Source organism: Chenopodium quinoa, unplaced genomic scaffold (assembly GCF_001683475.1).
Source record: "Chenopodium quinoa cultivar QQ74 unplaced genomic scaffold, ASM168347v1, whole genome shotgun sequence".
NCBI classification, from domain to species: Eukaryota; Viridiplantae; Streptophyta; class Magnoliopsida; order Caryophyllales; family Amaranthaceae; genus Chenopodium; species Chenopodium quinoa.
The window spans coordinates 1,630,140-1,642,904 of NW_018743212.1; the positions used below are offsets into that span (position 1 = coordinate 1,630,140).

At 33.8% G+C, this 12,765-nt stretch overlaps 2 protein-coding genes across 2 annotated transcripts; both read left to right on the forward strand.

Annotated features, from left to right (window-relative positions):
• Positions 1-260: 260 nt before the first annotated feature.
• LOC110734325 (transcription factor MYB14-like) lies at positions 261-5,818 on the forward strand. The gene is made up of 3 exons (XM_021914434.1): positions 261-1,250; positions 2,049-2,178; positions 4,645-5,818. Exons 1-3 carry the CDS (start codon positions 1,118-1,120, stop codon positions 5,534-5,536), a joined length of 1,155 nt encoding a protein of 384 aa, XP_021770126.1. The 5' UTR covers positions 261-1,117; the 3' UTR covers positions 5,537-5,818.
• Positions 5,819-9,141: 3,323 nt separating this feature from the next.
• On the forward strand, positions 9,142-11,566 carry LOC110734599 (berberine bridge enzyme-like 22). The gene is made up of 2 exons (XM_021914762.1): positions 9,142-10,312; positions 10,918-11,566. Exons 1-2 carry the CDS (start codon positions 9,372-9,374, stop codon positions 11,564-11,566), a joined length of 1,590 nt encoding a protein of 529 aa, XP_021770454.1. The 5' UTR covers positions 9,142-9,371.
• Positions 11,567-12,765: the final 1,199 nt, after the last annotated feature.

The window sequence follows — 12,765 nt, forward strand, 5'->3', positions numbered from 1 at the left end:
CTCCACCTATATGTTCATTTAATCAATGTCTTTCAATCGATAATCCAATTGACAACTCTATCTACCTTCCCATTTTTAATTAGTTAGAAAAATTTACAATTTTTAAAGCTCAATATTTATAGACCATTAAGAGTTGAGAGAAGAGAATGAAATCAATAGCATAATTTTTTTTTTTTTTTTCTTGAACAAAAATTGATAGCATAATCTCCATCCCAATAACGATGTAAGATTCGAACCCATAATTTAGGGTAAGAACTCCATAGACAAACCCAACTTTATTTTTAGTTCCAATGAGTGACTTTTTTGTAATTTGTTACATTAATAACTAACAACCCAAATCTCTAGCCATCAAAGTAGTAATTTGTCCAAACAATGATTGTCCTTAACTACAAGTAGAAGTGTAGAACTTAGATAGTAAAAAAAATTTCAAAAAAAAAAAATGAAAAATAAAAAATTGAAGGTAGCATTTGTAGAGAGAGAAAGCAAGAGTTTTTAGAGAGAGAAAGTAAGAAACTAGACTTCAACGTTGGGGATGGAAAGCCCCGTCACGAGGCTCTCGAGTCTCGACCCACAAAATGCCACGACTCCTTATTTCACTTCCTTGTCGACGTGGCCCAATCCACAACCGTTAATCCATTAATATGGCCCCACTTTTACTTCCACTTTTCATAAACTTTTTCACTTTCTTATATTTCGTGAACCATTATATAAGTTATATACTTTGCATAAAAAAAAAATAAAAAAATATACTAGTATATATATAGTTATATACTATCACACTTTATATTAAAATTTGCGGTACACATATTTATATAACTATAAACTTATACTATATAGCACACTTCTACTATACTCCCATGCAATATCACACTCTACTCTTAAGAAAAAAAAAAAAAAAACACACCAAATATTATTACAAGTACTCTAACAAACTTTCCTTTCTAAAAACACCTAAATCTTTGATCTTCTTTTCTTTCTTTCTTCTTTTGCTTGGTTATTATTACATACATACTTAGTTATTGTCACATTATATTATTCGGTTCGTCGTCGATCTCCATCCTTCTTATTATCGACCGAGCTCGATAGCTTGCTTAGCTTGAGACAAACGTACACGGAGATGGGAAGAGCGCCGTGTTGTGAGAAAGTCGGGTTGAAGCGTGGGAGGTGGACGGAGGAGGAAGATAATAAGTTGTTGAAATATATTCAAGAAAATGGAGAAGGGTCTTGGAGATCATTGCCTAAAAATGCAGGTTTTACTTCATTTTAATTATTAATTTTATTTCCTACGTCTTTTTTTATTATGAAGAAAAAGATTATTAATATGTGAACTCATATATTTTAGAAGTATATAATGTACTTTTATATATATTTTTTTTTATTAAATTTAGTTAATTATTAGAGCTAACTAATTAGTATTTTAGTAAAAAAAGAATTAGGTCCCCAATTTCTTTATTTAATTTCTACTAATTTGGTTGTGTCATTGGTTATAAATTGATATATGGTTAAAGGTAGTCAACTTTGATGTGATAAAAGCAAACAAAGATAAATTGTCTAGGACAAAAACAGTAATTACCTATTGAAAATGACATAAGGGAATGCTTTTATATATTTTGATAAAACTTTGTAAGTGTTAAACAATTATTGTGATGATATTAAATTGCGTGCAAATAAATATTGCTGGAATTGGTCCTAAAAACTTCATTAGATTGATGAAATGAAATGTATCACCTTCAGTTTGGTTGTCAATCTTTATTTCCAAAAACAATTAAATTCGTGGAACCCATAAAAAAATTGTTTAATTTTATTAAAAGACAAAATTTTAATTAAATAATTCTTCTTGTAAAAAAAATAATTAAAATAAAATTATATAATTCTGTATTTCTGTGAGCATATGCCGTCCTAAAAGTTTCAGTAGCCTACTTGATGTTTATAATGAGGATCAGAATCACATAAATGAATTTTACATTTGGCATCATTTACTTTTTTAAAGGTTTGGCTTTTTTTGGAAATCCCAAAACTAATTTTGCACTGTTTCAAATTGCATGTAGGGTTATTGAGGTGCGGAAAGAGTTGTAGATTAAGATGGATAAATTATTTGAGATCCGATTTAAAGAGAGGAAATATCACACCCGATGAAGAAGAGATCATTATCAAACTCCATTCTACTATGGGTAATAGGTCAGTTCTTTTTCCATTGCAACACTTTATTTTTATTTTTTTTTTAAGAAATTTTAAAACAAGTACAGTAATATTACTTGGTTACAAGGTCAAATAATGTTCACAACTTTAAAAAAATTATCCTAAATGAAATATAACCTCGACTTTTTTAGAGATTAGACGTCTGCAATTCTGTTAAAGTTAATTCACCGTGATATGTATATTTACAATTTAATCGGTCATTGTAATTTACCGAGTGTATTAGTACTTTTAGTAGTGACTAGTGACTCTCATATATTTTGCAATTTAAAGGGTGTCACCATAAAAACATTCACTTTCTATTTATTAATGTCTTATGATACTGTCTTTAGTCTCTTTACAATTAATATTGTTAGTTGATGTATCATTTAAAGCATCCCGGTCTTTTTGGACTGTGAAAGTGGGCCGGTGAGGTGTGGCTTGTTTCTTTGCACGTAGTGTAAAATTATTAATATATACACTGAAAATATGCGATGTATAGTCAATTTTACCCAATAAATAATATAGTTTAGTTTATGATATTTCATTGTGTAATTTAAGGCCATGAGGTATATTTACGTGTAGTAAATAAATAAATAATTTAGGTATGCTTGCATAGTCTATATCATCATAAATTAATGGGTAATGCTATACATAGCCCTTAGGGCTATATATAAGCATTGAATTTACTCTTGGAAAATGTATAAAGTTAGGAATTCATGACAAAAACACGCGCAAATCGGTGTAATTAGTGTGTTTTTGTCATGATTTTCTAAATTTAAACAATTTTCAAGAGAAAATTAAATGCTTATATGTAGCCCTTAGGGCTATGTATAACATTTTCCTAAATTAATTATAAGGTTGTTCTTACAAAATGAACCTTGTTGGGTGTCTGTCCACTCACACAAACACGCGGACTATACAATGCATGGATAATCTAGAAACTTGTGAGTCGGATTATCATGGATGAAATTCAGTAAAATTAATTAAATAAGGAAAAAAATTATTTGTACTTGACTAATATGCATGATTTTAATTTAAATTAATAGACACGATTCACAAGGATGTATTTTTAGTATTACTGAATATCACATATTACAGAGTAGCTTTATTATAAATATAAAACGTGCGAGTTACATCAGACTTTTTGAACGTATCTTAAATAAAAACGACTTATAAAACTTTTTATAATGTCTTTTCAAACCCGCACTTTTCAAGTATCTTTTAACGTTTTAAAAAAATCAACGTCCATACATATAATAAAATATTACTCCCTTTAATAAACACGTATTTTTTCTAAAGCTTTCTAAAAAGAGATTATCTTTAATAAAATTTGTAGACTTGTGTTGCATGATTTATTCATAATTGATTCTAGTAAATAAAAAGGTGAATTCCATGCAAAAGCATATATGATTATACTTGTGCATAAATGTACATACAAACACATAAAGAAGTACATATATTATCATTAATAAGTTTAAACTGATCAATGTTACAAATATATGAAATTTGTTGATTACCTATAGTAAAATGAAGAGATTCATATGGTTTATGAGAAAAGTAGTATGGGCCAAGAGGGTCATTTCACTCAAAAAGAGCCATTTCACTTAATTAAAATTATGGGACCGTGGGGACTCTAGGGAGTTCTAGCAAATCAATGAGAAACAATCATATAAAGAGAATAAGGCGGTTGAGCTTTAAAATATCATCCATTTTACATGTCTAAGTAATATAATCTATATAATTTAGCGTTTTTGCTAATCATAAGTTATAACTCGTGATTACAGGGTATGCTTAATTTTTAAATTTGGTGTTAAATTGGAAATGTATGACGAAATTATGACTTATTTACGTTTCAGTTGTATCGTAAGGCATAATTTTATACCATTTGACAAGTAAAAGACTCCAAGATCGTTGGTAGAAATCAAACTTTTAAGAAAAGGAACTAAATAAAAAATGATGACTATCTAATAATTTGTCATTTTTTTTCCTACGCAAGTTGGTAATCTTTGGGCCTATTTACTTTAATGATTTGTTTTCCGGACATATTTGCTTTTTAGTTGAGAATGACTTGTAATGTGGCCACCCCTAACAGCATGAAGAGAGAAAAATAACCCTACACCATGACATACACGACGTGGCTATCGATTTGAGTACACGAGGTCAACACATGATTACCACTATCGCTTTCAAAAGTTTAGTTCAGTGAAGATAAGTTAAAATTCCTCCAACATAAATAGTTAAATCGGATATAATTATGATTTTTTGACATAAAAAAGATCCTACTCGTATATGCTAGTTAGTCTCTAAATACGACTACAAACATACATGTCCGTCTCATTCGTTTGGTAATAACTATATGATCGGACCCTAGCTATTATTACCTTGGTACACAAATAGGACCTTTAGATTAATAATTATGTGAATTATTTACATTGTTTTTAAATGGCTAACACAATATATATGCAGGTGGTCCATGATTGCTGGGCAACTACCAGGAAGAACAGACAATGAGATTAAAAATTATTGGAACTCTCATTTGAGCAGGAAAATCCATACATTTAGAAGGCCCAATGGAGATGCTAATGGTGGCAAAATCATCATAAACATGAGCAATGCGAGCGCGCCACCTAAGCGCCGTGGGGGCCGAACAAGCAGGGCTGCTATGCAAAGGAATAGAAACAACATAGCCCTCATCAACAACAACAACAACAACAACAACAACAACAACACTGTTACTAATGTTCTAGCAACAGTGGGTCCCACCCAAGAGATGAGCAATTTAATGGGAAATAAAAACTTTAGTATACCCAAGAATAAAATTTCTAATAATAATAATAATAATAATAATAATAAGAAGAAGAAGAAGAAGAATATTAGGGAGGAGGTGGAAAATGAGAATTTAATGTTTAATGAAGAGGAAACAGAGTTGTTGGGTATTGAAGAAATAATGGGCCTTGATGGGCTTTTAGGAACCACAAATGAAGAGAATAGTGTGGGCCCTAGTGAGAGTAATGGACCTATGGGAATGAGCCCAATTGCAGAAGATCAAAATCATAATCAACACAATAGTAATAATAATAACGTGAGTACATCCACAGGGTCTAATGGTGGAGGATCAAGATCAACAGCTTCATCATCATCAAACTTTGATCATCATGGTGGATTTGATTGGGATTGGGAGATCGGGACCGTCGATTGTATCGGCCAAGATTTCAAGCTGTGGGATGAGAAGGAGCAGTTCATTTCTTGGTTATGTGAAAATGATGATCATTTGCAAGAGCCTTCTGTTTTTTCTGATCTTTCTTCTGATTTAGATGCTGAGAAAGAACAAGCTATGTTCGCTTGGCTTCTCTCTTAAAAAAGCCCCGAAATATTAGGAGACCTTACTCATAAGGGTAAAAATATCGTAATGCAAATGTTTAGATAGATTTAAGTGTTCGATGTTTCTAGTGTAGTCTCATTAAATTTGTTACTTTATTTTTTGGGTAGTAGTGGTTGAGTTATCATGGTCTTTTTTTTTATGTTTTAGATGTCAAGTTTTCCATTTGTGTCTCAATATTGCTCCTCTTTTTTTGGTGGTCTAGTTAATGTACTATTAATAAACTGAATGATACATGTAGTGAAAGGGAACATTTTGTCTGTTTTCTGCTTTCACTTTCTCTCTTTTTTAAAAAGCACGAGAAAAAAAAGTACATATAAACTTATTACATTGATACCATTTATTATCATCAATTCGTTAATGTCGTTACCATGATACCATTTATTATACCATTTATTATCATCAATTCGTTAATGTCGTTACCATGATACCATTTATTATCGTGTAACAACTGTGCGCCATGACAATTTCGGCTCTTAACTCCTAAGCAGCTGTAATGTGTGTATGAACATTAACTTGAATCAAATTAAATCTTTTCATGTGCAATAATGTTAGATTGGTGTCAATACTATGACAGCATCATTATTAGACCATGTACATTTAGAAATGTTCAAGAGGTACACGTTGATTAATTGAGTACCCCGAAATGTTCATAAAGATTTATAATTTAAGTAGGTTTAATCAAAGTAAAACCAATATATAATATATGATTAGTACAGAAATCTTGTCAATTTGTTATCAAAAGGTCTGCTGATGATTTAATTTCTAACTACCATGCATGGTTGAACCAAATGATTTAGCTTGCTTGCTAATAGATGAAAAGAAATAAATCTATTATGTACTCTATCTGTGTATTCTTTATCTTTACGAAATACCAACCAAACTAGAATGATCAGAAAAGGCATATAATAAAATTCTTTGATTGGTCATGTATATGTCGTTGGTGGTATCTAATCAAGGTCCAATCATTTGTCTAGTATAAATTGACATTGTAGAGGACTCAAGTTAGCCAGTGTCCTTACCAATGAAAGTCGGAGTTGGACATACCTCCACCTTATATCCCGAGATAGGAGAATGACTCTCACCAAATCTGATCCCCCTTCTCATACCTTTAAAACCACGACGCAAAGTCAATAGTTTAATTGGATGAATGAGTTGTATTCAGTTTTAATTTGTTATTACATTGATTTACATTACTAGAATATACAAAAAACAATATAACATAAATCAAAATGTGATTATGTGAACTGGTACATCAATTTATTCATGTCAAGTTCGTGCATGTGTTCACTTCATGTTACATTCAAGTTATTTTGTCGTGTCATGTCATATTGTGTCCAATCAAGTCATGTCACTTACCATGCCAAGTTGGCCATTAAGTCCCTATAGATTAGATCTAAGTCCATGCAATGCTCGCATATTTAAGATGGAAACAATTACTATGTGCTACCTAGTTTGGATTATTATAGTTACATGAGCATAAATTAGGGCAGCCACTTGGGAGTAAAGGACCACAAAATCTTGATCTAAGGATCAAATTCCCAAAGATAGGTTGTAAAGATGGTGAGAGCAGTTAAGCTAGAGGAAAATAAGGGCGGCCGTAATCAACAGATTGGCATGTGGCTCGTGAAAATGCTCAACACATTCGTGGATACAAAATTGTTTATGCCATTAGTATGCCCAAAAGTTCCTAAGAACAATTGGGATGTACATTCATTACATAACAATGAAAGGTCATGGAACATCTTACTTAATTCTTTGTTTGAGCTCGATCTGTCTTTTTTGCCTCTTGATCCATTTAACTAGCACTCTATGCACGTAAATGCATGGGCAAATTTTAAATATCTAATTTTATAATCACGTAGCACATAAGTAGAAAAAAATTAAAAAGCATGTAATTATAGAAAAAGAAAAAAGAATTTGCAATCTGCCTAGGCGCCTAATGACCTTACATTTATATCTATTCCCTTCGTTCTTTAGCGTTTGTCCTATTTGACTCTTTTTTTAATAGTATATATTTTTTTACAACTGTATTATTAGTTTCGTATAATTACAAAAAGTATGAAAAGTTAGTGTCCACAAGTACCATCTTAACTTTTGTTGTGGCATCATTTAGCTAGACTTGTTTTGGCAATTCATGCACTCACGTTTCAGTTAAGACTTTGGGTTCTTACAACACTCACATTTCAGCAGGAACTACAAGCAGAACAATCAGCCAAGGTGCAAAATTTCTGCACTAATTTAATTACAACATGCATTAGAATGATACTTGTAGTGGCTCTTTCTATTTCGATCCAAGATAACATATAAGAATAGCCAATGTAAGCTTCAGAGGACAGGTAATTAGGAAACCGTGATCGATACAAGAATGACAAACAGACTATAAAGCTCTGTTTTTAGTAATGAATGATTTAAGATAATGAAGGTATAAATGCAAACTACTAACAATGCACAAACTATAAGATGAAATAACAATAGAGTGATTAAACATTCTTTGTTGGGGTATACAATCAAGGACATGGAAAGAATAAGGAAGTGATGACTTAGAATTGTCTACCTACTCCATTAGTATAAGACCGGTCTTTTAAAAGGAGTCTAAAAACAAATCCGTACGGGCAAGGCAAAAACGAATAATATCATACGGAGTATTAATTAATGTGGAGTTGTGGTGTGCATGTGGCCTAACAAAGTGGATTACCCAGGCCCAACAAGTGGTATTAAAACCGATGGTTCAATTGGGACAAACACGGAACCCACAGGTGTAGAGTGTTGTGACTTGATGACGTGGGTAACAAGTCTTTGTTTACTCTTTGGAGAACTAATTCTCTTCCATTTATTTTAGAAACTTATTATTCGTACTTATTTTTGTCAAAAACAGAATAGATCAAATGTTACTCACTCATTAAAATGGTCAGAGTCGATAGTTTTGTATAGTAGTTTTAAATGTTAGGTGTGTTTTGTGTTGTATTCTGCAAAATTAAATTTAAAAGGTTGTAACCTGCACGAATACTCTTGCGAATTGTATTTAATTTGGCAAATTTTCCAAAATAGAGTGGTAATTTTCTAGTTACAATCACAAAATACAACACATTATAACATATGTGCAAACCCCAGCTCAACACATTCCTCATCAGCAAACTCAACATTACTCCCATTGCTTACATGTCCTTTGGATTCTTCCTAAGAGCTTGTAGTACTTTGTGCCCAACAATTACTAATCAACAGAGAAAATAACATTAATGCTCAAGATCTTCCCTATGACAGATACCGAGATACGCATATATGCGCAGTTGCATGAAGCAATTTCAACACATGGAACAAGTGTGCATGGCATAAGCTGCAGGTAGATCACTCACTCAGTTACACCCCCTCCCCGAGGGGTGAGCGACAGATCGAAGTTTGGAAAGAGAAGGTCACGGCGGATATTCAGCCTAACAGCACGTTCAGAAAAAAAAATGTAGCTCAAACTACCCAGCTTCAGCATTACATTATAAAATACAACTTTGATGACATCATAACTTTATCGCATACGCCGTCAAATGAACTTGTGTGTACTCAAGCATATACAAAACCTTAACATAATGTCTACATATGTTAAATCAAACTAGTATAGTTGAGAAAATTAATTATACAAAACGAGGCATGATTTTCACATAAATTTCCTAACCATTACTGCTCGAATCCAAATAAATAGATCAGGCAGTTAGTCTTCAGATATCTATCATCCAAATAATCCAACTTTACAGCTCTCAAATAATATTCACCTAGTTTCAGACACTAACAATCTGTAAGTCTCAGCACCTAAAAACTGCAGATGAATAACCTTAAGGCTTTTGCATCATCATTGAGAACAACAGTTTTCCTGCTTATGATCTTGCTATTTACTAAACCAATAAACTCCAAAGATTTTCTTCAATGCATGGCATCTAAGTTTTCTACTACTAATGTTTATACAAAAGAATCAGCTTTATACCCCTCCCTATTATTAAAATCACAGAAAAACCCAAGGTGGCTGAACTCCACCTTGGCCTTTAAACCCCTCTACATAGTCACCCCATCTCAGGAACCTGAGATTGGAGTTACTGTCCTCTGCAGCAGAGAGCATGGCTTTCAGGTGAGAGTTCGGAGTGGAGGGCACGACTACGAGGGCCTATCCTACCTGAGCAGAGCTCCTTTTGTCCTCATCGATCTTGTCCACCTTCGCGAGATCAGGATCAACATGGAGGATCAGACGGTATGGGTTCAGTCCGGGGCAACGCTAGGGGAGCTCTATTACAACATTGCACAGAGAAGTAGTACCTATGGTTTCCCTGCAGGTGTGTGCCCTACAGTCGGAGTCGGAGGCCATATCAGTGGGGGTGGGTTCGGGGCTCTGACAAGGAAGTATGGTCTGGCGGCTGATCATGTGGTGGATGCTCGCTTGGTTGACGTGAATGGGCGAGTTTTAGACCGGAAGTCAATGGGAGAGGAACTGTTTTGGGCTATTAGAGGTGGTGGAGGGGCAAGTTTTGGGGTGATTACTGCATGGAAGATTAAATTGGTTCCAGTTCCACTTACTGTAACAGTCTTTACAGTCCATAAAACTCTTGAGCAAGGTGCTAATAAGCTCGTTGACCGATGGCAACGGATTGCAGACAAGTTGCCAGATGATCTGTTCATTAGGATCATAGTTCAGAATGTGGGTGGTGGAAGTTACGGTGTAAAGAAAACTGTTCAAACTTCTTTCAACTCTATGTTTCTTGGGAATGTTCAGAGGTATCAGTAATAACATGCATATACAAGTCTGCTTTTTTCATACACCTGCTTACTTGTGCACACAGCAGCCAACCAAGTGTCTATTCAATACATCATTTTCCTGGTTGACCTTTGTGGTCAAACAAAGGCCAGTAAGTCTTCTCACAAAATCCCACCATTTAAACAAGGTCCAGTATACAGTCTTAAACCTAGACTAGTACAGAGATATATTCATCCAAACTATGGCACTTGACTCGACTACTAATGTTGAACACGTACTCGTGGCCAAATATAAGGCATGTCATTTTCTAAAATTTTTTGAATGCTTTTGATCTAAACTCCTAATAAAGTATCCAGTGTATGTACCTAAGAAGTGTCGAATATTAACTCAAGTAATTGAAGTGAAACAGAACTCTGAGTGAGATAGCTTCTGTGCAGAACAAAATTCCAAAGTTTATCAAGTACAGAATAATTCTTGATAATTGTTGTACAAAAAAAATAAATAAATAAATAAATAAATAAATAAAAGGCAAATAAAAAGAATAGTATACAGATAAATGCATGTTTCTTGCTATTTCCATAGTGAAATCTGACATTATCTGAAATTCTTTCACTTGCAACAACAGCCTAATCTCAGTAATGAAGCTAATCTTCCCAGAGCTTGGAGTGGAGGCAAAAGAATGCAAAGAACTGAGTTGGATTGAATCAATTCTATACTTTGCTGGGCACCCAAGCGGCACATCAAGGGAAGTTCTCCTAGACAGAGATCATCAACTTTATAAGAGCTACTTCAAGGCGAAATCTGATTTTGTAAGCCAAATCATACCTGAAACTGCCCTTCAACAAGCATGGGAGAGACAATTACAGGTAGATGAGGCTTACATGGTGATGGAACCACTTGGTGGGATGATGAACCGCATACCGGAAACCCAAGTAGCTTTCCCTCATAGAGGAGGAAACCTATATAACATACAGTATATAGTGAAGTGGAAGGTGAATGAGGCTGAGGAAGCTAGTAAGCATATTCACTGGGTGAGAATGCTTCATACATTTATGAGTCCATATGTTTCTAAGTCTCCAAGAACTGCCTATTTTAATTATAGGGACCTTGATTTGGGCATTAATGGGATTAATGGAACTACAAGCTATCTGGAAGCTAGAGTTTGGGGTACCAAATATTTCAAGAACAATTTCGAGAGGTTGGCCAAGGCAAAGAGAAGAATTGATCCAAGTAATTTCTTCAGAGATGAGCAGAGTATTCCTCCTTTTGGCTAAATGAAGAAAGCACAGGAGGTCTTGTGTGTCTAGTTCCAGTGCAAACTGCAATTACATGAACTCTATGTAAAGTTGTAAATTGATGCCAAAAACTGAAAGTTATCTTTGCAGAATAGAAAACTGCTAAATTGCTAATAGCCCAAATAATCTAATAAAAAGTCAACTTTTTGCATGGTCTTGGACCATTGCAAATCCATCCAACATTCCTTAAGGGCACAGAAATTGAGCAGAAGTAGAGAGAAAAAAGGGGTGAGTGAGTGAGAGTTCCAACTGTAGAGAAAAGGTATAGAGAAATATCTTACCAAAATTTAACAGCCTAGTGAGGGAAAGGAACAAATGTCGCACAAAAGAATCTGGTCTAATTCCGGCATAGTAGCTTAAGGTGGTAGTGAGCACTTTCATCAAAATGAAAAGCAGGTAGAAAGGGTACTTTTCATAAACTTGTATTGCAATTCTAGAGCAGGTCCATTAAGTTCTAAAGTTTTTCTCTTACCAGAAGATTGAACAAACATCGGGCAGTTTTTAATTAAAGCCAAAAAAACTCCTTCAATTAGAAAGGGAAACCCTTATTGGCTCACTACAGGTCTGCTGGTTTTAGATATATTCCCTAAATCAACTGAACTTCAGAACAAAAATTTGCTGAAAGACCATGTTTGACATACAACCTCAACATTTCTCGGTGAAGTTGAAAGTAATACATCCCAAACCATCAAATCACAACCTTTAAACTGGAATTTCTGCCATTATGCACATCCATAGATTTATTTCAACCCCTAACCCATAACCTGCTCCAGCATCTCATGAATCATTATCATGCCAGTGCACTAAATTCCCTAAACCAGATTGTGTTCAGATAAATTTTCAAATGAGCAGGTTACAGCCTTGGATATATCTAAAGCTAGTCACCAATTAGTCTTATGTTCAGCTACCATCATAAGATCAATAATCTCAAAGACTGGCATGATGGCAGGAAAAAATTAAAAAAAAAAAAAAAAAATCAACATACATTCAGGCACTGAAGTTTCCAAGCCATTTTTTGCATGAAATAGATGAAGAACAGAATAGAGAACAGGGTCCCAACCATGCAAGGAGAAAAGAAAAAAATGAGATTGGACTTACAGGTTTTTCCAACAGTCAAATTGATGATTAATATCAGCAGCAAACATCAACTATTCAACTTGCCAGTCTGACATCTTGAA